Genomic DNA, 27457 nt, shown 5'->3' with positions numbered 1-27457 from the left:
CCTTCCCTCTCACTAGACTAAACTTTTCAGGGCATATGACCATTTCTTACTCAGTTTTCAATGTTTGTAAGCAGCGTCCACAGAAGAACATGCCTTCTACAGAGTGAGCCACCCAGTCTCTCCATGGAATGAGGCAACCTTGGAGATTATCAGTATTCTGGGGGATGTTCTCCAGTAACCTTCTTTGGGCATTTCAAGACTAATTTTAAAAACAAACTCAGATACCTGCCTCCATACCAGTAGTCTGCAAAACTCACTGAAAAAACTCAAGTCTGCACTGCCTTTACTCCACACTAGTCAAGCCATCAGTGACATTCTCAGAGATTCCTTTTAGTCTAGGTTTTCCTGTCCCTGTGTTGTTGGCATTTCCCTAATCTCCAAATGTTACACAAAAGCCAGGAAGACAGCCAAGAAGTTGGATGCAGCTCCCCACTGTGATGCCAGGCGGATGATGGCAAAGGCTAGATACATCTGCATTTGCACAGATTCCAAAAAGAAATCTGGAGACAAATCATCCTCAGAAGGACAGAGCAGGGGGAAGCAGGAAATCTCTGCTAGGCTACTTTTTATGATCTCTACCTTTCTGAACCTGTTCCTCATCTGGCAAATGGAGACTACCTTACAGGGTTGTGGTGACTTTAGTTAACCACTGCCTAGTTCTCTAGCCTAGGTATGTAATTCTAAAGCACAGACCCACTTCTTAGTCGTATTCCTACCTATCAGTCCCAGTTAAACTTTAAATGTGTTGAGGACTGGGAAGAAGATTGAGAGAGAGGGAAAAATGACTTTTTCCTTAAGCTTAGGGAAATTAAATTACCACTATCTCTTATGCAGACAAATTTAAAAATGCAGATTTTTAAGACCTGCAAAGGAATCATCAAGGCTCAGGCTTCCTCTATGAGCTTTCCCTCAAAGTTAAATTCTGGTCCAATGTACAGAAATGCTCTTTTCACTGCTTTTGGCTACTATTTAGAAAGCTTGAAAGAATTACCCAAACCTTTGATTCCTGGAAACTGGAAGTTAGGATGGGAGGTCAAGATATCAAAACAACAGCTGACAGAAGAAGCCTTGAACTCCCACCCAGTTTTTTTGAAATCTTTGTCTTAACTGACATGCTCATCACCACTTTTGACTAAAAGACTGTACCACAGAAATCCACAACCCAGTCACACTGAAACACAGTTTGAAGCTATGGCTGTGATTCTCACTCTGCCCTGTGAAATTCTGGTATGAGTGGAATTGTGGGTACAGGGGGTTCTTTCCTAACTAGAAGTCAAATGGCATGAGCACGATGAATGGGTCTGGAGGTAAAGATATCACCAGCTTCCCAATCAAGCTCTTGGTGCTTCCCAAGAGGCTAGGAAGTTTCATATGAGCTAAAAGTTTGAAAAGAACTCTGTAGGAGTGATGTAAGTTATGAGAGAAGTTGGCTAAGACCTCTCAATTAAACTGCTTCCTACAATCCAAAAGAGGCTTGTAGTTCAGTTTATAGGCACTCAACACCAGGAGGGCCCTGTCAGCAATCTGGTCTGCAGTTTCTCACCTACCCTGTCTCCATAGACATGAGTCTTCCAGATTCAAGAATAAGCTAAAGCCCAATGGAGAAGTTGACTCTGTCCAGTAGCCCAAATTAGTACGACAAAAGTTCAGGCTTGCACAAACAAACAGCACCAACACCAGTTCCCCAACTCCTCTCCCTCATGCTGTAGCATCAAAGTAAACACACACTGGTTTTCTGAATATAAAGGAAATGACTTCAGGATAGGGAAAACTGGGCCAAAAAACAGAAGGAAAAAAAATCAAGCTGTGTTTTCTACAAACTAAATGCTACTTTCCCAGAACTCCTATTTCATTCAATCTTTAACTCAGCTAAGGTCTGGGTTTAGGAATACACCACATCGTCCACATTAAAAAACACGAAGGGCACAAGTTATACGTTCTTTCAACACACACAGTCTCTTCTCAACTTCCTTGAGCAGATCCCCAACACCTGATTATGGGATCAGGACCTAGATTTCCCATTCTGAGGAGGCAACCCACAGCCCAGAAAAGCAAAGAGACACCTTAAACGGTGGCGTTGAAGGCTGTCAGTCATTTTTTAGCTACTTAAGTCTGTAAAATGGGAATAGGATAACAACAGTACATACCCTCAGACCTCGAGGAGGCATACCTGAGATAATCACGAGTAGGAGAGCAAGGCCTGGACTTGTGTCAAGTATCTGGGGCGTGTCAACCACTGTTATTACTACTACTTTACCACTGCCCCGGAAGGGGCCCTGCGGAGGCCTAAAGCGAGGGCGTCAAGGCCTGACGGAGCCGCAGACCGGCGGGTCGCGCTGAGCGGCGCGGCTATCTAGTGCCTGGAGGCCAAAGAGCCGAAGGGACTAAAGAGCCGAGGATCCGCGGGCACACGGGAATAAGGGACAGACACCAGAGGCGGGAAAGGCCAGGAGGGAAGTAAGGACTAGGGAATAGGGTCCTGAGGGAGAACCCCACACTCACCCAGCGTAAATTCCCATTGCTCATTCCCTAGAGAACGCTCGGGCACCACCTCCAGATCCAGCATTGGTTCGGCTCGCCGGGCCGGGCGGCCTCCCTGCGGCAGCGCAGACAGGACCGGGGCTGAGGAGACAATGCAGGGGCTGACCCACGGCTCCCGCAGGTCCTATCTCCACCTCCTCCCTGGTCGCCGGCAACACCCGCGCAACCCCACTCTACCTCACCTCACCTCACCAGCAACAGCCGCGGTAACAGAAGTAGCGGCGGCAGCTGGAGCGTCTGCAGCAAAAGTGGCGTGCCCAGCCGTAAAGTGTGGCGAGGGCGGGGCAAAGGCGGGATTTCAATCTAGGGGAGGAGCTTAAGGTGGAACGGCGCACGCGCAAATCTAGGCGAAGGCTGAAGGGTGCCTGACAGTACCAGGGTTTGGGCGGGCGCTCTTGGAATCAGCATCCTGATTCGAGGAGCCCCGCACCTGCACGCCATACTGCACACATTTCACGTCTACACAAGAATGAGTACACCATGCGGCACACACACGTGACATAGTTACACAACGTCCATTTGCCGTTCACACGTACATCCCACTCACTTGCGCCACTGGGCGCAAAGTGCGAGTTCCGAGGGCTCACTGTCTGAAGCCCAGAGGGAAGGGAGGATGCGGAGTCCCGAAGTCCCACCCCCGTTTGGAGCCTGACACCGGCTGCAGTTGGCTCTAGGTGTCCAGAAACGACTTCTTCCCTACCCAGCCGCCCCTGGGGCTCGGGTCGAAAGCGTGTGAGGAGTGTGCTCGAATGCACTTTCAGGGGCTTGGGGGAGTTAGGGGAGAGCAATATGAATAAAGGGGAAGAGCTAGGCCGGCCACCCGCCCGACCACGTCCAGATGAGCACAGCCCCCGGGACCAGGATCCAGAGGTTGCTGGCAGCAGCTCAAACTCGTGCAAAGTCAGCTTTGCTGCCAAAGCCGTGTGTCTTGACCAAACCTCCGCTACCTTTGAGCCTGTTTCAACTGCAAGTCGGAGGAGAGGTTTGGTTTCTGTAGCCTGTTTCGCCAGAGTTTTGGCTCTTGCCCTGGGGCACTCTGAAAGGCAACCAAGGCCCTTTTTGGAGCCAAGCTTTCTGGAGGAAGTAGTCTCTGAACATTCTCACAGCACCCTGAGACATAAAAAATAAGGTCCAGAGGGATTAAAGGCTTTGTGGTCCTAGGGAGCTAACGAGGGAGGTTTTTAGCAGGGAAGAGAGTAACATGCTAAATCCTCAAACCAGTTTGCTAGGAATATATGTAACTTGGCTCTACCAAAACTTGAAAACACTGTAACTGGCATTAAAACAAACATGGAGAAGGATGTCCACTGTGGCAGCATATGCTATAACAATAGAACTGAGTCATTGAGGTGTCCATCAATAGGGAAGTGGCTAACTAAACTCTGATAATAGGATGCATATGTTATCTGGTAAGTATTAGGGCACATTTATTATCAGATATGTATAATAGAACACTGACATATGTAATAGACTGTAATATATATAGTAGGATTTTTGAAAATGAAGCCTATCTCTATATGCTGATGTGGAAGGAGCTCTAAAAAGCCAGATACAAAATTGTGCATGTGGTCCTTTTTATCTCTAAAAACAAATAAAAGTAACACTGGCCATACCAAAAAGGGAGAACATTTCTGGAAAGATAAAAAATTATCAATAATCCTAATATGGAGGAGGAGAAAAGGGGCAGGGATCAAGTGGTATTTATCTCTTGCCATGCATGGCAAGCATTACAGATGTGTTTAGGAAAGTTTATTTGGGCAGCTGGCCTAGAAAGCACGGAAGAAAATGTCTAAGCTTGGTGAGGAGTAATCTTAGTCAATTTAAAATGTCTGAAAAACCCAATTAGACTAGAAATGGTTCTTCTATTCAAAAAACACTTGGAGGGATTTATTTCCTGTGGCCAAGGGTGGGGCAGGTGGGGTGAGGGTGTGGGAGGGAAAAAAGACAGGGAAAGAGACAGCAACACACTCTGGATAACAATGTAAAAAGAATTTTAGTTTGAAAAACCCAAGACATTGGAAGAACTAAGTTGGAAAGGCCCCTAAGAAATTCCTTGTTGGGATAATAGGCAGATAAGTTTCTGTGAGCAATGTCAAAGTCAACAGCAAATGGTTAAGGTTAACTTTGCTCATTGTGCTATCCCAAACCTTTGGCTTAAGTGTGATCCATCCAGCTCTTTGTCAGGAATGGGAGTGGCAGCTTTGGGATGGTGGGCTCGAAGGAGGGCATAGCCCAGAGCCTGATACACAAAGGAGGAGGCGGTGCCTCAGAGGAGTATGCCAACTTGGGAGAATGTCAGCAAAAGCCATTCCCCAAACTGAGGGTGGGGATGTTCAGCAATAATTAAACTGTTAGGACTGCATTCATAAGGTCCCACAGGCAAATGCTTTGTGTGTAAAAAAAAAACCAAAAAACTAATAGCAACAAAGAATTGATGGAATCCAGTTGCAGGATCTACAGATTGAATGTGGAAGATGAGGGAAAAAAGGAATCAAGACAACTTTGGGTAGCTGAATAGACAGTAGGTGTTATTCAGACAGCAAAGTACATTGGAGGCTTTTGTTGGAATTTGTCAAGGTACAACAAAAAAAGCCAGTTTTAAAGAAGAAATGAAAGGTAACTGCCATCTAGCAAATCAGGGATAGGACGAAGGGTCATGGACAACAGTGGATTTAGGAACCCTTTCCAATAAGCCTTACAAAGGACATTCCTGTCTCTCAGAGTAGAAGGCCCTCAATTGGTCTCCCCACTGACATTTCATAATTGTTAGACCAGGATTCTATTTTTCTCCTTTCTGAATGGAAGTGTTTCTTGCAGTTTACCTGTCCCTGTCCTACTACTGTATGCTGTATAGAGGGGCAGCTAACAACATAGCCTAGAATTTAGCTCAATGCCTGACTTTTAGGTTTTCTTACAGTAGACATATTTTCTTGAGAGAAGAGTAAAACTAAATATTTAATAACTGAAAGGTGGCCTGTGATACTCATTAGAGCTATTCAGATACATTCTGACCCAAGGGCAAAAGGTAGGATTTAATTCCTGGCCCTGATGAAATTGGCCACGGCCTTGTGATTTGTTAGATCCAAAGAAATGTAAACAGAAGTCCTGTGTTGATTTCAGGTGAATGTTAAAAGCCAGTACTCCTTTCACTACACTATCTCCTTGGCTCTGTCACATAGCTGGTAATGTGACTACTTCCAGTGACTGGTTAGTCAGCCTAGGTCAACCAATGATGGGTGTTTAGCAAGTAAGATTATGTCTTTAAGCCAATAAAATTTTGGAGGTTTTAAGGCAACACAATTCAGCCTATCCTGCTACAAAAGACTGGTAAAATTGTCAGTTGTGCCTCCTGTGTTTTCTTCTCAGGTCTCTATGCCCACTAAGCTCCATTAATCTCTCGAATGGGTTGCCAAGGAATGGAACTGACTTCCTGCTTCTAGCCTTTTTCTCTCCAGTCAAGCAAAATGAGCTTTCAGTACCAATTCCCTCAAACTCACAACCCCTCAGTGGCTTCCTATTTGCTGTTGGGAACAATTCAAACGTTTTAAGATGGCCAGAAAAGCCACTCAAACACTGCTTGTGACCCTTATCCTGGCCTCTGCTGACTCTTTGAGATTCATCTCACTGCTGCAGCTCCTTCCATTCCATGTTCCATTCAAACTCAACTGCTCTTAGTTTCTCAAACTTGCACACTATTGCCTAGGCTGGTTACTGTAGTTTTTGTTACCTTCTCTTTGCTGGCCCAATACTTACTATCTTTCAGATTTCAAATGTCTCCTGGAAACTTTATTTGACCAACTAGACCAGGTTAGATATACCACATAACCACCAGTACTTTCAATGACTTAAACCTTGTTCCTACTTTTGGTCAGCTTTTGAGCTGGACTATAGGTTCTCTCAAGGCAGGGACTGTATCTGTTTTAGGCATAGGACACACACTTTCTCCTTAACTGATCCTAGGGAGTAAAAATCGTATTTTATGTTCATCTATTTTTTTTAAGTTAACAAAACCTCAACATTAAAAAAAAATTTTTCAGTTCTATGTTCTTTGCTCACTTACAATCTTAATATTGATATGAAACAATATGTGCAATATTTTCTAGTAGCCATATTAAAAAGGGAAGATATTTTAATGTTTTATTTAGCCCAGTATATCAAATGGCAATATAACCCAGTATATAAAAATGCTATCATTTATATGTAGTCAAAATAATGAATTAGGGAAATATCATACATTTTTTTGTACTAGATCTTTAAATATCTGATATTTTATGCTAGCAGTGCATCTTAACTTGGAAACTAAATTTTCAAAGGCTAAAGTGAAATCAAATCATCCCAAAGCAGTTTTAACAGAAAAATAACACTGCTTCAATTTTTAAATTTAAATTAAAAAATTTTTTAAAATTCAGTTTCTCATTGTACTAGCCACATGTCAAATGCCCAATAACCACACATGGCTGGTACCTACCATACTGGATATATTTTCTTTAATAAAAAATTTCCCTCTGTATCTTATCGATTCACATTTCTCAATGTTCCTGAAATCTGTATAAGGCCAGTATGACCTTAACTCTAAGTTGCTTATTCTAACCACAAGTTGAGAATTGACTGAGTCACTTATGTTTTAGAGTGCCCTAAATTTAAACAAACCAAACTGCAATTTCCACCCATGATAATACCGTATAATCGTAATTTTTCTAGACTTGAAACATTTTTGGAATTATACACGCACACACACGTGTATTAGTGGTAATGCAAGAAAAGGAACTGATGCTATCTAGGCAGAATCATGCCTTGAAATCTGCACACAAAAGACTGAAATCTTACCTTTAAAGAATGAGTTTGGGAGATGAAAACACCAAAACTCTTTTGTAAATACTATTATAGATATATATGTTTATAGATGTGGCAATATGGCTGTGGTGTTTTTTAAAATATGTTCATAAACTCTTTGACACCCCACCCTTCAAGAAATGAAGCTTAATACTCCTCCTTTTGAGTGTGGGCCTGACCCAATTTTCTAACATACAGAATATGGCGGACCAAGATTAGAATATTAAGAAGACTGCGGCTTTCATCTTGGGCATGCACTTTTTTGGATCATGTGCTTTGGGGGAAGCCAGCTGCCAGGGTGTGAGCAGCCCTATGGAGACACCTACATAGCAAGGAACTGAAGGTCTTCACTAGCAAGAAATCAAGAGCTTTCATCCAATGGTCTATGAGAAACAGGCTAATCAATGACCACAGAAGTGGGCTTGGAAGGGTATCCTTCAGACACAGTCAAGCCTTCAGATGACTACCCAAGGCTGACACCTTGACTCTAACCTCAGTTGAGATCTTGGACAAGGGTGAGAAACTTCGCTTCTTTCAGATTTCTGACCCAAGAACTGTGAGATGCTTATTGTTTTAAGCCGCTGAGTGTTTAGGCAATTTGTACAGAAATGACTACTTTACACAATGGCTCATGGCTTGAAAAACTCCCTGTTGCCAAATGAGACATAAATCAAGTAGCATTCTTTTCCCAAGCAGTCCAAAACTAGCATATCCAAATACCTGTCTCTATAGGTGATATGCTTGCTACAACTATGATGCTACTGCTCAGTTTTTGAAATTAACCCACAGAGTATGAGTCTTATTCTTTGGAATTTTGCTTCATAGTGCTAATTCAGCATTTAAAGGTATTTGTTATTTGCAGTAAGTCTGGTGGTGAAAAGTACATTTTTTCATTATGGCTCAAGCTTAAGTCATGTTTTTAAAGTAAAATGCTTAATTTTCTGGTGAAGGAAAATGCCAAGAAAAATATAAGAATGTCTGATATAACACCAGCACAATCAAATCAAGTGTGTACTTCTAAAACGACTAACTTGAAAAATGATTAATTTGGATGTGTAATTTTTGGAATTCTTCCTCCCCCCACGAAAGTCACTACTTTATAGTCATATCTCATAGGATGGTCAAATCAAGTCAGATTATTTGAAAACCATATATATATATATATAGGGAAATTGGTTTTTCTTGTGATATTTACATGAAAGGTTTTCTTTGGAATGAGCAGAAATGACCACTAGATGCCACTGTTGTGTGGTTTTCTTTGTTCAAGGTTAAAACGGATGAAAGAACAGTTTAGAAACAACAAAATCAATTTTTTTTTTACAATGAACACTTCAACAGAAATTGTTGGATTATGTCAATAAAAGAGCCAAAGACCCTGTTTTCACTATACAGAACTTTATTGTGAAAGTAAATTAAACATACAAACACACAATATGGCTAATGGTGGCAAAAGCAATTTGGTAGCTTAAGGCAAGTTTTAATGGAGATGAATTTGGAAAAGATGATGCAATGATGTAATTTTGTTTAAATATAGACTATGGAAAAATACCAAATTGCATCAATAACTTAATAAAAGTAGTTTTCAAAGCTTGCACTACTGGAGAAAAAGGGCTCATAATCTTAACGCCAGCATTAAGACAGACCGAAGCAGCACAGTGATAAATGACAGGAAAAATTCCGTATTTACATAAAGATGGCAACATGAACATTTAGTAACATTTGATCTTAGTTACTGGTGGACTGAAAGCTCTTAGCCAAGAAGCACTAGAGAAAAATGTAACATCATCATCATGTTATTAAAAAGAATTGAAGTGCAGAAGCAAAAAATCAAGAAGCTCTGTGATAAAGTAACCTTAGAAGACCACTATAAGGACCACTTAAAAGGCAATTCCCTTGGGGGAAATTAGGGCACTGAGTGTGTAAACATGTGAGCCGCACAACACCAAATACCAACCAAATTCATTCATAGTAGTTAGTTACACAAGATCAGCATGGTCTTTTATGATGCATTGTTTATAACAATTTAAACACACTGCTTACCATGCATGACTTCGAATATATAACAAGTGTTTTTATTCTGATACAGGATATGTTTATGAATTGTAAGACCTATTTACAATGAAAGTCACATCTTTCTCATCAATCAAGTATATATATACATACATATATGTATATATACACAAGTTTTTAATGTAATGACCTTATTCATTATTCAGGTTTCAGTTCATTTTCTGAATTGACCATGTCAGTTTTTCAAACTCTAAAATAATGCCATTCTGTTATGATAAAATAATTTTTGCAAAAATTCAGAAACATAGTAACATTTAATGAACATGACCACGAAAAATATTTGTAAGGAGGTGCCAAATGACTTCACACGTTTTTCCAGTCTTGTATTAAAAGGAAAAGTTGCATTCAATTTGACAGTGAGCCTATTTAAAAAATATCCTTATACTAATTCATCTCAAAAGGCTCTATTAATAAATAGTCCTTTTGGAAAATATTATATATACAACCTGTGAGTTTTTTTCCAGGATAATTAATGGAAGAAAATGTATCCTCTGCACAGATGAACATTTTCTAAGACTAATCTTTCATCACCCAGCACTGTTTTTACAAAAGCATGCATTATAAAATACACACAAAAGCAGCTATCTTAAACATGATTTTAATACAATATTACCTTTGTAGCTGATTCATCACTGTCTCCAGTTTAATATGCTGTGACATACATGAAGAAGCTCCAGTATCCCTTTTCTGATTGACTTAAAAAAAAAATCCCTGAATAAAACAGAAGCCAGCCTGTGACTTCTTTAGGCATTTCAGTAGAGTATTATCATCTATGGGGAATATCCCCAAACTCAAGATTACAGAACAGAATCTAAAACAGATCTGGGGCAGATTAGAATTAATACCAATTTAAAAAATTTATGTTTAAAAAGGAAAGAAAAGGAGCTGATCATCAACATTTAAAAGGATACTGCAACTTTAATAAACTGTAAACTTTGTATTAGAAGGCTGTGGCAGACAGCTCTATGCTACTAGGTCTTTAGCTTGTAAATAATGCAAACACATAAGCAGTTTTAAAATGCCATAGACTATAAAAACACAAAAGGAAATGGGACAAACAAAACAAAAAAAATCAAGAATGCCTATCTAAAATGAAGCTGTACAGCCAACACATTTAAAATTACAAAAAAAAAAAGCAATTGATTAGGGGAAAAAAATATTTAAAGTTTAATTTCTAAATGACATGACTTTTAAATTAAAGTGGGAGAGAAAGAGCTTCACAAGTGGACAGTTTCAACTCACTAAAATAATGCCAACAAGGTAAGCTTGCATAGAAAAAAACACAAATTATTACTGGCTACATGCATACAAAATTAGAAATGCAGGTATTATAATAATCATAGTGCAAAACCATGGCAGTCTGTGGTGTCCTGTTACTGCCTAAGGTTGAGAAACAGACCATAGTACCTCCAGTTATCACAGTTTCTGGTCTTTTAATCAATTGTTTTTGCCAACTAGAACCAATGTATATGTAAAAGATAGGGGGCACATCTCCTGTGCACATCTACTAATTAACGAAGTTTGAGGTCATCACCACCACCTAAATTGGAACCAGGACTAGGGTCTTGTTGTCTTCTTGCCTGCAATGACAAAAATCATAATTTGGTGTCAAACGTGTTTTAAAAACTAAAGTGCTAGATAAACAAAATATAAGACCCAGTAGCACATAAGTTTGCAATTAAAAAATTTTCAGCTAATACCTCCACAGGTAAGAAGACAAAGAACAATTTATATTATGTATGAAATATTTTGCTAAAGTTTCCTTAAAATCCAAGAATAAAAATCTCATTATATTCAAAAGAGCATTATTAAAATATGTACTATGTATAAGAGAACAACAAATCTACATTTAGTTTTGGGACTGGGGGATTTAACTCAATCATTCAACCACCTTAGAAGCAAATTTTCCCTTTTAATAATAACTGACATTTATTGAGCATCACCTATATGCTGGGTATTGTTCTAAACACTTTCCGTGGATGAACTAATTTAATCTCTGCCAACCAACCACCTGTCACACAGGTGCCATTCATTTTACGGATAAAGAAATTGGGTCACACGGAAGTATATGGTCTATTAATTACATGACTAAAAATGTGTAAGTGAATTTTCTCTTATTGAATTCCATCTCTGCCAGTTGAATTTTAACTGTAAATCTCTATCTCAAATAAAACCCAGAATTACAATGAATAAATTAACTCAAAAGCAAAAACAGAAATATAAAATAGAAATATGATGTCCTTGATGCATTCATATACCCAGAAGTATCTTTACAACAATACCTAACTAAGAGACTTCATAATTATAAATACAGAGGATTTCAAGTTTCACTTCAGAGTAAACATTTCTAGTTATGGCAAATTACTTAATACAGAACATCTAACAACTAACATACTGAGCATGACATGATACTCTCTGTTAATATAAAGTTTTTATATAACATAGGTGAGTGCCCCTTTGGTCCACATTTACATCCAGTCTCTCTGACAAACTGTAATCCATGTTTCTTTCATAAGCTTTCTTTAATGACAACAAATGTCAGTCAAGCACAAACATCTGTATGTACACAGAACCTGGTTCTTTCAGCAACAGTTTTTCTATGTTAGATTATGGCAACTCCATTTTATCAGCTGTTTGGCCAAAAACCACTGAGGCCACCCTTAATATTTCTTTCTTTCACACCCAGAGAACTCTGACAGCTCTACATTTAAATATTTTTCTCATAATACAAGTTGGTCACAGGAATGGCAATACAGCATGGGGAATATAGCCAATGATTCTGTAATATCTTCTTGTGTTGACAGATAGTAACTGCGCCAGTTGGGGTGAGGATTTAATAATATGGGCAACTGCTGAATCACTGTGTTGTATATTTGAAACCAATATAAGATTGTGTATCAACTATATACTTCAACAAAAAAAAGTATTTCCTAAACCTGACCACTTCTGAGTATCTCTACCACTCTTACTCCCATCTATCATCATCTCTCATCTGTATCTTGTTTGTAGCCACCTCTGATATAATCCAGGACTGAGACCAACTGCAATTACCCATGCAATCTTCAGCTAAATACAATCATGTATTATTATCACCAACTGATTCTCCATTGTCTGTGTCTATGTCAGTTTTTGGAAACAAATTTAACCAAAAATAGAAAATTTTGATTTCAACTCTTAAGATCTAAACCAATTGTTAGAGAGAAAGCCTCCTTCAACTTCAAAGAAACATCTCAACAATTCACACTTGTACTGTAAGATCAAGTTTAGTTAGAAGCTCCACCTATGTCATCATTTCTGAAGAGGGTTTAGACAAATGACACTTGCCTTACTTTCAAACAAATCAAATTCCAACAAAAACTCCTGTAGTCTCTTATAAAATTTAATGTATTGCTCTATCAGATCCTATTTTTTATTAGCAGACTGTACATTGACTAAATTTTAGCACATTCATTTCAATTAACTAGCCAGGTTAAAGTTATGTTGCATAGGTACAGGCTAAAAGAGCTATGGATGGCATATGCATCAGAAAAACAATCTTATGTTCCATACAGAATCAATGTTAAATGTAATGTAAGAATAGATCAATTCTACAAAATTAGAGATGATGATACAAGCATCTGCTTTCAGTCAATGAAGGTTAGAAAGGGGCTGAGCAATGAAGAAATACTGAGAAAAAAATCAATCCTAATTACATATTTATAAGTTACTACTAGCCTACCAATAATACTTTGTGAAAGGGCATTTCAGCTTTTACCTTGGGATAAGAGTAATTTTGAAATTATTTTAATAATAATGGGATGACTCCAAAAGAGTGACAAAGACCAGTCACTGCAGCTGGAGTTCCCTCTGCCGGTCAAGGCTGTGCGGAAGTTGCCTAGGGTTTAAGATATATTTTTGGTAAAAGCATAGAGAGGTAAAGAAAACCTGTTTGTGTTTATCTATTTGTTTTTAGTTTCTATTTACATTGGGAAGAAGGAATGAGGAAGATGTAAGGGAAGACATTGTGAAGGACAATCAAAAATAGGAAAATAACCGATATGGGTCAAGTCTGATAGAGCATGAATGAGAGCATAAGAGTGGAAAATGGGAGAGCTCGGAGATAGAGGACACTTACGGAGGATGCATGAGCTGTTATATGAAGCAGACAAACACAGAAACAGATTTAAGTTCAGTGAAATAGCTTCTATAGGACTGGAATGCAGCAACTGGATTAGTGCTTTGAGAAGCAAGGATTTCTACTATGGCAGTTTTCTAATGGAGGCTGGATGTTTTAGAATTAATTCTTCTGTGAGTAATAAGATAGACTACATGATGGCAAAGAAACTCTAAACTTGATTATTCTAAAAGCATTTTAATCTGTAATTTCTAGTTTCTTTCTCCATAGTGAATCCTCATGGTCCCTTGATTCTAACTTTTTATTAACAGTTATTTCAGAATAGGGTTTTAATATAAGACAGACACCCATAAGCCTATTCAGAATATAAATCTGTTTTTAATATTAATTAATCTAGATATTTTACTACAGACGTATTTACTACCAGTTGCTCCTGTTTTCTTTCTTTTAATATACTATCACCCAGAAACATGGCAAATCCTGTTTCTAGGAAGTAGTTATGTTATGGGTCCAAATAATGAGACAGAGAACAGTCACCAGATGCTGGCGTTTCCCTACTGGTCAGGGCTATGCAAAAGTAGCCAAAAGAGCAGATACACTCAAATGAAAATGAATAAAATTTCTTGAATTTACTTCCATTCTTTTATATCAAGATCATCAAACAACTGAAAATTCTTTGTGAGAAAATGCTCTAATAATTAAAAATAACTCCAATTTATTAAGTGTATACTATATCCAGATACTGCACTAATCACTTTGTATTTGACACTTGGCTAAAAGTCAGAACAGAGAATCATAGACTTTTAGAGTGCCACAGTACTTCAGAGACCTAGTTCAACTCTATTACAGATGATGAGCCTGAGACCAAGAAGGTTAAGTGGTTCCCCCAAGGTTTTATAGTTAGCTGGTGGCAGTCAGAACACAATTTCAGACTTCTGCAAAAGATGAGCCTTTAACTCAATTACCATTAATGTTAGTGTCCTAAGTCACTGTATTTCTCCTGACTGTTAAGGCTGGAGGAGAAGCAAAGTCAGAAATTTTAAGTTGTAATATGAGAGAGAGGAATGTACTTTCCCCAAACTCATTAAAAAGATAAAACCAAGGTTAAGAGGGCAATTATAAACACTTGTCAGATAAGTGGACTGTAAGAACCGGTCTAACAGACATATCAAAAAATATAATTCTTATAAAGTATACAACTTCAGGAAAATTTAAATATGACATTTCATAACAAAAGGGATAGTGAAAATGATCTACATTTCCGGGCTTGAACTGGGATAGTTCTACCACTTTAGCTATGTGATCTTAGACCACTGTCTTATCTTCTTTTAGCCTCAGTTCCTCAAAATGGAAATACACCTTATAAGAGCATTTAAAAAACAAATATTGTAGTGTATACCCTGGACATAGTTAAATACTCATACTATTGTAATAACAACAAAGTGGCTCATCATTTCCCAATTTACTTATATGAACTTTTCAAATGTTAAAAAAAATCTGCACCCTGCAGATAAGAGTAATTTTTATGAACTAAAGATTAAAACAAATTTTAACGAAGTCTACATCTCCAATCGTAGAGAGCAAACCAAGACTTGCTCTTAGTATGGGAGAAGGCAGATCTAGTATCCTCTTCCTCTCATTAATCCTCTTCCAATTCTCACTCTTAGTCTGAGTTTACATTCCCAGTTCACTCTCATCTACAGTCTTTACTCAAAACAAACCTCCAGAAGGCCCAGCAGAAATACTTTTATGTTAATTATGTTAATTTTATGTCCTTACACAAAAATGAGTGTTGGTAGAGTTACGTGATTTGGAAATTGAAGTCTGTGGGAATTTAAAAAAAACAAGAGGCCAAGATTGTTTCTTGGACCACACAGAACTGAAGACTCCAAAAACATACAAAATACAAATACAAAAACCACATAAAGCCTTTTGCCTGTTTTTATTTCCAAATAGTTTCTACATAAAATTCTCTTATGATTTTACTGAGTTTTATTTAGCTTATAGAAGAATAAGCAATAATTGTTTACCCATTCTCTGAAATAATTTATTTGCTACTGCTTTACAACCTATCCAAATGAAAGCATTTTCTAGATAATGACAGAAAATCTCTTCCAGCACTCTGTCACCTTGCAACTGAATTAAGAACCAACAGTACTATATATTAGTTTTTACATTAAGAGGCCAAGTTGAAGGTAGTCTCTAGACACAGAGTATATACAAGCTGCTATCAACAGATGACATTAGTATCTTTCTGATTTATTTATGGCTGGAGCACTCAGTTATCCTTTATTAATCTCAATCTTCTTTCCCAAAATCCCAAAGCAAGGCATTTGAATTAGTTACAGAAATGTGTAACCTGAAGAGAACTGCCATGGGTAACGTCAACATTTTCAAATTGTGGGAAGATTCTCAAATAAATAGGCACTAGGCTACTTCTATGTGGCAAGAGATACCAAATGGGCAGGTACTTCATAGAAGAAATCATTATTTTTTCTATTTTAAAGTCTACTTACTAAAGTATGGAAGAATACACAAATCATAAATACAGAACTGTATCAATTTTCACTAAGTGAACACACCCATGTAACTAGCACCCAGATCAAGAAATATAGTATTACCAAATCTTGGGAAGTTCCCCTTATATGCCCCACCGTCCTAGTCACTACTCAGCCCCCAGGTAACTGCTATCTCGACCTCCAACAAAACCCAGATAAGTTCAAAATCCTTTCTTGTTGTTAAAAACACACACACACCAAGAGACTATAAAATAGCTTGGCAAAGTAGTATCTCTGACGTTCACAGTATAAAGTTAGGGTACGCTTGCCTTTATTGCAACTCCAGATATACTGTCAGCCAATGTGCATAGAAAGAGGTGAAGAAACTAGCTTTCACTGAGCTCCAGTTTAAGTGTCAGATACTGAGGTAGGCAGCAACTTTGGAGGTAGAGTGTTAGCATTGTTTTGCAGATGAGGCTCAAGAGAATAAGCACCTTCCCAACGTCACAGGGCAACAAGTTGTAGAGCTAGTACTCAAAACCAGCAATCCATTACAAACTTCATGTTTACTTCATTACATCAAAGGTTCTCAAATTACATTCTGCCAGTTACTGGGTATGATGAAAACACTCCATGGGCCCCAGAATAATCTCCACCTCCACTTCATCCACAGCAGCTTTTTGCCTATTTTATCTTTTAAAAACTATTTTGTACATTGAAGTTCTGTATAAAATTTCAAGTGAAGAAAGGATTACCTACTCCCTTCCACAATTTCTATTTCCAGTTTCTTAGATATTCTGCTAGAGAGACTATGCGTATTTGAGCAAACATACGTATGCATTCTTTTTAAAAATACCCACAGGATATTATACACGGTGTTCTATACCTTCTGCCTATCATTTTATTATATGCCAGAGATTTAACAGTATTTGGACAAGGTTACTAAAATAAATAATGTTTCTTCATTTCACTATAGTTTTTCATTTGCCAAATTAATGATAATCTACTACTATCTCTAAAGGTAAAGAAAACACCATATTGTTAAAACATTCTTTTCCAGAAAAATTTTAAGAAGAAAATAAAAATCCTACCTTGAATGGCAGATTTAAACTCTAAATTTTACAGACGGTGAAATGGAAACATGTCCCAAGTTTTAGAATTGATTTCAGATTAGAAAGACACTGGCCCAAATCAAAACCCCTTGGGCTATCAACCACTTGGAGTTCTGCTTCCTACTGTTAGTAAACTTAATTAACCTTTCACATATACTAAATGTCTGCCAGCACCAAGATTACAGGTTTAGCGGTAGGGCTAGCAGCCTCAGAAGTTATACAAACGGGTGAGACACCCCTAAGCCTCTTTGCTGAGAGGATCTCAAGATTCCAAGGACCATTTACTGGGTTATTGCCACCCATGAGTTACCACTGTTCCTTGGCCCTAGACTCTAATCAGGCATCAAGACCTCCCACTGGAACTATTACTATTCTTTTTCGCCTCAACTTTTTCTTTTTGAGTCAAAAACGGTTTCTAACCTCTTCTGGCAGATTTTTACAACTTCAGTCAACTTTATGGGTGATGTAAAATTCATTTCCCTGTGCTAGGCTGTATTTGTGCAGACCTTTAGGTTAGGAAACTGAGGTTTAAGTCTTCACTCTTCCATGCATTAACAAATTAAGTATTTCGAAGAGAACAAGTCAATTTTTCTGAGTCAGTTTCCTGAACTGTAACAAAGATGTTAGATGATACGATGCAAGGCCCCTACAGATGTTTGAATCACAGGGAAAAAACATACATTTTTTCTCCAGTGCTCTCCTCTTAGGGAAAAGGAGGTAAACTCCAAGAAAGTATTTAGCTGAAATGAGAAATTTGTTAGAGACTTTTTTTTTAAAGGGAAGCAAAATATACATGTGCAAAGTACCAAAAAACAAAACTCCAAGTGACTGCCAGTATAAACTCTGGAGTCAGATTCCAGCCCAATTTTCTAGATGACAGTTCTCTACAAAACCTGACATTTTAAAATACTGCCATAAGGGACTACAGAATCTTAAATCATTGATGAAAATCTAGCCATTTTCTTTATGCTGTAGATAATAATGAGGGAAAGTACCCTGATACACTTCAGAGAAAAGGGTGTTCTTAGCAAGATAATTCAATTAACTGGAACTAGCACTGTGGTAGAGCTTTTAGTGCTAAAGAAGTACTTTCGAGCTATTATTTACTGTAGGCATACACATACTAACCACCATACTAAGTGCTTTTACAAGCATTTTCCCATTTAATTCTTACAACAGTTTCCACGAGAAAATAGGCTTAAGAGAGACTGGCAAGTGATGGAGCAGGATCTCACCTATGCCTGACTACAAAGCCCAGGCTCTCAAATCAGTGACATAAAACCAACTAGAAACAATCTGAGCAACAAATTACTTGACACCTCTATCAACAGTCTATATTTTTGTTCACACACAAACACAAACATAACCATACACACATATAAACTCGCACACCCAAAATGTTTTTCTTCAAGTAACATAAGAACAATCAAGCTAACATTTTAGAAAATTCTTAGTCTCAACTAATCTGGAATTTTATTAAAAGCAAAATATATACACAAAGACTTACTAAATAACAAATAATAGTTCTATAACTGTCAAGTAGTTATTTCTCAAAAAAATATAGCTGAAGAGTACTTTTCATAAAATGACTCTTACATTCGTTTAAAGCCATGTTAGCTTGCTCCAGAAAGACCGACCAATCGTGCCCTTTGACATGGCAAGATCTCTTACTCCTTTATGCCCCTTTGCACACCCTGTTCTTTCTGCTCAGAATGCTTCCCCGCTTGTCCAGCTGGCAACTCACAATTCCTTCAAATCCCTGCAAGTGTATTCTCCTGTGAATTCCCCAAGCAGAGGCAGATGTAAGCACTCCTTCTCCTGCACTGCCACTTCTGAACCTCCATTATGTATGGCGGCTGCAAAAGCAGAGTGCAGTTATCTGTTTATACATCTATTTTTTCTCAAGACTGATAGTTGCTCAAGGACAGAAACCATGCATTTTCATCTATACTATTTCCCAATCCCTAATGCAGAATCCAGTACAACATAGTTAGGGTTCATTACTTAATAACTTACCTAATATAAACTAACAAATAATAAACATTTAAAATCTTTCCAGAGACCATTAATAGGTAGTATTCTACTTTAACTCACCTACAGGCTACCCAGTAACTCTAGTTTTGAGAGAAGCAGATAGGGGCTGTTTTTTTTGAAGATCTCCATTTTACAACTAAACGCAATGTACAAAACACTGTGGTGGGTAATGTGAGGCTTAAAATATTAGGGGCTCCATTTCACTGGGGATCACAATAGAGTGGAGGGCAGACACATTTTTAATTGTTTCAACTTATTGTTCAGTGAGAATAATAACACAAATAAGTATCCTGGAAACTACAAAGTGGAAGGGCTAATTATTATTAAGAAGATTGGAGGAGGGACCGAGAGATAACATTTAAGCTGGACCTTAATGCATGGGTAGAAAAGTACATTCTCGGTCAGGGAAAAACTGCATGAGCAAAAAGGCTCAGAAGTGTAAGATAACAAATATATATAGTAACTTCTTACTATTAGAGATATAAGCATTCTGAAAGAAAATGCGATGGGAAGTCGGATCACAAGAATTGTTAAAGCTTCAAAGAAAACAAATTGTATTGTGCAATATCCATTCTGTCTCTTTTCTTAGCTAAAAAGTATTCTTAGGGATATCACCAGTTACTATAAGCCTGTCAGATCAATTCACTCATTGACAAAGGGAAATATCAATCATTAAAAGATAATTTGTATCATACACTAACCACTGAATAGGCTTGATTTTTTTCATTCATTCTAAAAAATATATTGTAACAATACACATAAATGCACACACAAACACACACAAACATAACAGCAGCTGACACTTAGTGCCACATACTCTAAAAGTGGTTTCATATGTATTTGCTCATTTAATCCTCACAATTATCCCATGGAACAGGTATTTTTATTAACTCTCTTTTATAGATGATGAAACTCAGCCACAGAAAGGTGAATTAAGTTGTCTGAGGTGACAAAGTAAGTGGCAGAGCCAGATTCAGACCTTGTAGTCTGATTCTAGACTCTGGCTCTAAAGCCTGGGCTCTTAACCACTCTCTGTACAAACACAAACTTTTACATTAATTTAAATAATGCATTTAATTTTGTGTATGAAGAACCATAAGTTTGTGTATTGTATTAACTGACTTAAAGAATTTTTTAATGTGGTAAAATATGCATAACATAAAGATTACCATCTTAACCTTTTGAAGTGCACAGTACAGTGTTAAGTCATTCACATTGTTGTGCAAATCTCCAGATCTCTCTTTAATGCCTGGAAATTATTCTATTTAGTTGATGTAATTATATTTTCATTCCATTTCTTTTGATTATCAGTTGAATGTGTACTTTTTCTACTCTTCTGTGAAATGTTTGTTTTGACTTATAATAGAAATTATAATTAAGTTTATAAACTTGAGGCACATGATATTAACATTTGACAATACTTTTTAAACAAATTAATCCTTGATTGTTTTTATTTCATTAGCATACACTTTTCATAGAATTTGAATTTTTGAATAATGCATAGATATTTTAAGTTAATTTTTATAATTGAAGTCTGCTTAAAGCAGTGTATGGTTTTATGTAGAAAAAAATGAAATATCCATGTCAATTAAAAGTTCTATCAAATTTAAACACTGGGCAAGACTAAACTTCAGTATTTAAGACTGAAGTAGACATGGGTAATAAAATAACAAAAAAAGATACAAGGAAGTGATCACTATGAAAACGGAGACAATTACTTTTGGGGAGAGGGAGGTCATAATTAGATGCATACATGGAGGGGACTGCTGGGGCAGCTGTCAGTTTTCTTTTTTGACTTGAATGGTAGTTGTTATGGGTGTTAGCCTCATAATAATTAAGCCACATATTTCTTTTGTATAGATTTCTCTATCTGTATTTTACCATAAAAAAGTTAAAAGAAAAAAATAATCTAGGCTAAGTCCATTCTTTGCACAGTTCGAAGATATTAATTTCTTATAAAGAGAATACAAAATTGAAAATCATACTGTTACAAAATCAAGACAAATATTCACAGAAAGATGGAAAGTAGTACTACTCCCAAAGATTTTTAATAATGTTCTAAATATTTGTTCAATGATAACACAGGGTAATTTTTACAAATAATCTGGCAAATAATCACAAAAAAGAAGGGGATCAATGAATTGAGAGAAAACATACCATATTATTAGTGTATGATTCTTATGAGGATCACTAAATGAGGAATTCATGTACAACCTTAAAAGTAAGACTTTTTTCATAGCAATTACATTTAATAAACACAAAGTCACAAAGTACAACTTTTTTAAATGAAAGACAAAATTAAACTATTTATAAACATTATATACAAACATCACAAATAGAGCCTGAGAGTTTGGGGGAAAGTACTAACCAGTTACTGCCAGCAGCTGTGAAACTCTCACCTCCATTTCCTCCCGGTGAGACCTGTCTCTATCTTCAAATTCACGTGTCCTTCTCCGAGCCTCTTCAAAGGCCTGTTGTGCTAATGCATCCTCCTGCTGTCAGAATACATGAAATATTTTCATTTTGATTTATAATAGAAATTTTTAATTTTGGGTGGGTTTTTTTTTTTGATGAACAGCAGAGCATTTCTCAAAACATCATAACCATAAACACATTAATGTTGGAGCTACTTTTAAAAGAAAACTTGGTATTTTCAAGTTTTATATTGCATGTTGCAAATAGTAATTGTGTGCAATCATATTCTAACAATTGAAAATGCTCCTCACTTTTCTTCCCTTATCTCATCCTAGTCACCAAAATAAAATCCTGAGCAAGTCAATATTTAAACCATAGAAGTAAAAGAAAAAAATTGGTATATACTTCTGTATTTGGGGATAAGACAGGCCATGCCCTCTAATTACAACACTAAAGGAAAACATCTAAAAGAGAATATTAACAGAACTGATTATATAAACGTGAGAAATTTATAAACAATAAGTAAGATTTCAAGGGATGTTACTAAGAAAAAATATTTGTACATACAACAAATTTATCTTAATCTTTCCTGATTAATAAAGATCTGCACATGAAGGAAACTCAGATACCTTAACTCCTTGTGTCTAAAAGGCAACCAATGCAAACTTTCTCCTTTACACTTTAGTCTCCATTGGTGGCATCATTCATTTTTGCTAGAAACCTGAGCCACCTTTGATTCTTCACTCACTCTGACTCTACAGAGCCAGTCAACCACTACTAGGTCCTATCCATTTGATCTAAGTATTTTTGAAATTTTTAGGCTCCTTTTATTTCCTACAAACATTTTCCTAGTTCAGGCTCTTAAGACTTCTTACCTAAATTACTGCAAAGGTTTTCTAAACAGTCTCCTCCTGCTTCCATCCTGTCATCCCAATCACCACACAGCCATCAGAGCATACCATCTAAAGCACAATCTAACCACAATACTCCCAACTTAAAGCTCCCTCACTATTTATAGCACCGGATGCTTACCCTTTGCAGTCACACACTTCTGAATATTAGGACTTTCGATGGTACACTTAAAGAAACTAAAAGATCAAAAACAATACCAAAAAAGTCATCAATATTCACCCTCCTAGCTTCCTTGCAACAAGAGGTGGCTATGTAATTCAGTTCTAATCAATGAGACAGAAGCATAAGTCACCTAAAGGGGGTTCATAGAAGTCGTTTACAAGACACTTCATCTTTTCTCCTTTCTGGTAACTGATGCAATGCCCAGAGAACAGCAGCCATCTTGCAAACATAATAATGAGGATGTAGTCACATGCTGAACGTAGTACAGCTGAAGATGAAAAGACCCAGGGCCCCTGTGATATAATTTAGGGCTATCCCAGACTACACTGTGTACGACTGGATATCTTGTTCTGTAGGATACATCTTTCGGCATTTAGTAGGGCTGTTTAATGTAATTTTCACTGACACAGTGTCTATAACTTAAAATTGAAAGGTATGATCAAATTTCCATTTTTAAGATACATTTACTAGCTTTATGATACAGCAAGGTATTTCATTTCTCTAAACCTGAGTAAACTCACATATAAAATGGTTATAGTAGTAATACTTCACGATTGTTGTGAAAATTAAATAACAAAAAGTGCTAAAACATATTAACTGACAGCATTCAATAAGTGTTAGCTACTATTTTTCAAGCATTAACATATATAAAATTTGCACATTTGACTAAACATCATTACACACACCTACTGTATTCTCAGAATGTACTGTAAGCCAGAGGTACGCACAAAAGAATGTTGTTCCCAATGCTTTCTATTAGGTACCAACTGGGACACATCTGCTGATAACAGGATACTCTCCTGCATTCAGTCATTCCACAAATATTTACTGAGTATTATGTCCAAGTCACTGCTAGGTGCCATGGATACAATGTGAACAAAGTGGGGCTTCTCCTCAGTTCCCGGTCTAGTGGGGTAGGTAGATAATGAACAAATAATTACAAAAATTACTAGAAATATCAACTGTGATTAAGTACAATAGAGGAAAATTACACAATGAAATAAGAGCATATAAAATGTGGTCTAATTCCCTAAGAAAGTTATCAGCCACTAATGTGTATTTTAGCAATGATTTTTATTTCATTAAAAGAAAAAAAGTCTTGTTACTAATAGTTGTGGTAGAATAAGCCAAGAGATTTGGTAGCCCTCAACTTTCCAATTTCAGCTTGTCTTGGTCTTTTCTAGTGAAATGTGAAATGTATGTGCAATGAACAGAGTATGCACTTTAATAAATGGTTAAACCTTAAAAACAGGTGATTACATGTAACCCTGATGCTCTTCTGCTGCCACCTTAACACCTCCATTCCAAGGATTAAGGGCACTTGCTGACAAAAACTACATGCTCATCCAATTAAATATGCTCAAATGGCTAGGGACAATTTTCTCTATACAGTCTCAGCTGGTAGTGGGGTAGGCTTTCAACATTCTGGTCCTTGCCAGCTACTTACAGTCTGCTCCTCCATAGTCTATACCACAATCTGCACAAAGTAATCAGTGGGGCCACCATAAAAGGTGAATGGGTGTATGTGAAATCCATGTGGCATGAAAAGGCCTAGCAGTCCTGTCACAGAGCATATATAGAATATTCTGACAATGCTTGCTGCAGTTTTCGTCTTTACTGTACTGTCTACATCTGTAACTATATTAATTTTTTTAGTGAGGTAATGCTGACCTTTCTGCAACAATTAAAAAATGTAAGTGCATGTTTTAATGAAAAATTAAGAATCGAACTTATTTTCAAGCAAGTTGACGATGAATGTCATTTGCACAAAATAGTGACATTTACTATTTTCTCTAGGGACCAGAATCATATCACTGATCACAGGAAAATCAAAAGAAATAAATCTGCTGAAGAAGCATCAACATATACTTCAAAGGGGACAATTTAACTAACATGTGCAGCTGCAAATGGTATATTTACATCACTCTGTAGAATATAACTTCATTTAAATCAAATGACTCATCTTCATTTTCACTCACATTCTCGTGCACATAAATAGCAAAGTTGTTTATATATTGGCTTCATTAACAGAAAAACCTTGCAGACAGCTAAAGGACACCAGTTTTATACAAGTGTCATCAAGTATTTCAAATAGAAAATCTGTTAATTCCAATAATGGTTCAATTTTTCTAACCTGATCACAGAATCAGAATACAAGGCCATTACATGGAAGGTGTAACTTTTTGTGACTACCAAAGTAAACTAAGAAATACAACAATGAAGATAAAATTACTGGCTCTTAATTTGGTAATAAAAATACAAATGAAGGTAGAACACACATTGCAAAAAAGTGATTCTCAGTGTATTTTTAAAAACTACAAAACAGAAACTCACTAGGAACCAGTAGTGGTACACACATAATTTGTAATTGTAGCCAAAGAAGTTAGATATCATCTCCACCCATTTGGAAGTTACAGTTGCATAAAGTACAAATATATTTATGTATCCACAGGTAAAGTAACTTGACCTATAAAATTTTTGTGACAAAGCTGATGCTGAATACAAAAAAGTTAATTACGACAGCATGCACACACCTGGGATATTAGAAAATTAGAGCCTCTGAAGAACTACTCTGAAATCAACCTAGTTCCTACAATAGCACTGACCCATTTTGGTAAATGAGTTTTTGTAGTTATAATTTATTCAAAATTGGTTGGAAATCTCTGATTATTCAATGGTGAAGTGCCAAAAATTTATGTTTTTCAAGCTTTTAGAGAATTGTAACTACTGATCAAAACCAAACACATAAGGAAGACATTGAAATTTATCCCTACAAATTACAGAAAATAAAAGATGAAAATACAATCAGCAAATAAGATTTAATTTTGAGTTTCCCTAATTACACTCAGATTTGCCTTCACTTGTGGGAAGTTATAAAACTTTTATAATATACTTTTATTGAAGCATATTATACATACAAAAAATTACATGTATTTTAAGGCTGTGCTGTCCAATATGGTAGCCACATGTGTCTACCGCACACTTGAAATGTGGCTAGTCTGAGTCTGTAGGTGGAAAATACACCCTGGATTTCAAACAGATACAAAAAAAAGTGTACAATATCTCCGTAAGTTTTTATATTGACTTTATGTTCAAATGGTATTTTGGATATACTGGGCTAACTAATATATAAAATAAAATAAATTATTTCTTTTTACCTTTCTACATACACGGCTTCTAGAAAAATTTAAATTACATTATGTGGCTTGCATTTGAATTTTACTGGACAGCACTGTCCCAAAACACAGCTTGATAAATTTTCACAAACTGAATCTTCCATGCAACTAGAATCCATATAAAGAAAAAGAACAGTATCAGCATGTCAGAAGTCTCCTTCTGCTCTATTCCAAGAACTAGTTTTCTCCCCCAAGGATAGACCACTATCCTTACTTCTAACAGCATGTATTATTAGTTAAGCCCATTTTTGTACTTTTATATATATGGATTCTTATAGCATGTGCTTTGCTATACACTCAATATATTTGTGAAATTCACTCTTTTTCGTGTGCCTGTTGTAGTTTTTCATTCTCATTTTACTTCTTTATGTAAACAAGCAATCTGCCCTCTACTGTTAATGGGCAGTTGCAGTTTCTGGCTATTACTAATAATTGCTGCTATAAATGTCCTAGTACCTATCTTTTGATGAATACATGTATTCATTTTCATTGCATATCATGCCATAGAGTAAAACTGCTGGATCATAGATAATATGTGCAGTTTTAGTATTTATTGCCAGCTTTCCAAATGTGTCAACTTTACACAACCAACCAACAACATACCACCTGTTGCTCCATATCCTTGCCAGTGTTTGTCAAAGGTACTCTGAACAAACACAAAAAGACAACACCTGTGAAAATATTAACTGAAATACACATTTTAATTTTTTAAATGTAATGGTGACCGTCCTCTATTTATCTCTTAGCTTACCAGGTATATCAGAATCTGTCAGAGAATTTTGTCCTCACATGACAGAGAAAGAATGAGCAGGCTCTCCTATGTATCTCTTCTTACCAAGACACTAATCTCATTTATCCTATTAAATCAGGGTCCAACTTTATGACCTCATTTAACCTTAATTATCTCCATACTGAACCTGTCGTTAAGTACAGCCACACTGGGGGTTGGGGCTTCAACATATGGATTTTAGGGCAACACAAACATTTAGTCCATAACAGGTGAGGCCAGGATTCACAATTATATGAGTATGAAGCCCCCATTCCTAATTTCTACATTTCATTGCCTCTTTACTTTTGTTTTCTTGCAGCTACAAAGAAGTGCTCACTACTGACTGAATGGTGGGGTCCCTGCTTGGAAATTTTTACCTTATGTAAGACCTATTATTATATTAGTTTACTATCAGAACAGATGGCATTTACTTTGTAGTGATAAAGTTTACTATGTTGACTGGGGCAACAAGGCTTAGAAAATTCAAAGTATGGAAAATGCTGTGGGTTAAACTTAAAATTTTTACCAAAATATTTCAGTTTTAGAAATCAACTCAATCTGAAATTTTCCTTTGCATAAATTCAATCTGCTCTATCACCTCTCAAAGAAACAGCCTTCTAAACTGCCCATTATTTACTATTTTTCTGAAAGAGTTGGGGACTTTTTATCCTTGTGGAAATCAAAGTAGCAGGGATTCTTTTTTAAGAATTTTAACTTTGAATCTTAATTATTTACTAGGAAGGTTTTTTGATCCCTTGATAAATCACATTTCCACATCTGGAGAACAAACACAGGAAGAAACAAGGGAAAGAAAACAAAAA

General features: G+C 36.7%; 2 protein-coding genes across 7 annotated transcripts in view; both read right to left on the bottom strand.

Annotated features, from left to right (window-relative positions):
* The window catches only part of PHAF1 (phagosome assembly factor 1), a 30621-nt gene extending 27804 nt beyond the window's left edge, over window positions 1-2817 (bottom strand). For 2 of the 5 annotated variants that reach the window (XM_036897660.2, XM_057492641.1), the window contains exon 1: window positions 2503-2717. In XM_036897660.2, the coding sequence (XP_036753555.1) occupies window positions 2503-2566 (64 nt within the window). In that variant the 5' untranslated portion in view covers window positions 2567-2717. The other 3 variants (XM_036897655.2, XM_036897657.2, XM_036897658.2) reach the window with 3 other exon arrangements.
* A 5935-nt stretch (window positions 2818-8752) lies between these two features.
* The window catches only part of CBFB (core-binding factor subunit beta), a 45747-nt gene continuing 27042 nt past the window's right edge, over window positions 8753-27457 (bottom strand). Inside the window, exons 5-6 of one of the 2 annotated variants that reach the window (XM_036897709.2) lie at window positions 21571-21697; window positions 8753-11024 (exon numbers count right to left, since the gene is read on the bottom strand). In XM_036897709.2, coding sequence (XP_036753604.1) covers window positions 11002-11024; window positions 21571-21697 — 150 coding nt within the window. In that variant the 3' untranslated portion in view covers window positions 8753-11001. The remainder of the gene's footprint in view (window positions 11025-21570; window positions 21698-27457) is intronic. The other variant, XM_036897708.2, reaches the window with a different exon arrangement.

This window comes from Manis pentadactyla, chromosome 15 (genome assembly GCF_030020395.1).
Source record: "Manis pentadactyla isolate mManPen7 chromosome 15, mManPen7.hap1, whole genome shotgun sequence".
NCBI classification, from domain to species: domain Eukaryota; kingdom Metazoa; phylum Chordata; class Mammalia; order Pholidota; family Manidae; genus Manis; species Manis pentadactyla.
Note: the sequence above shows the minus strand (reverse complement) of the source record. Positions and strands in the feature narration are given on the sequence as shown.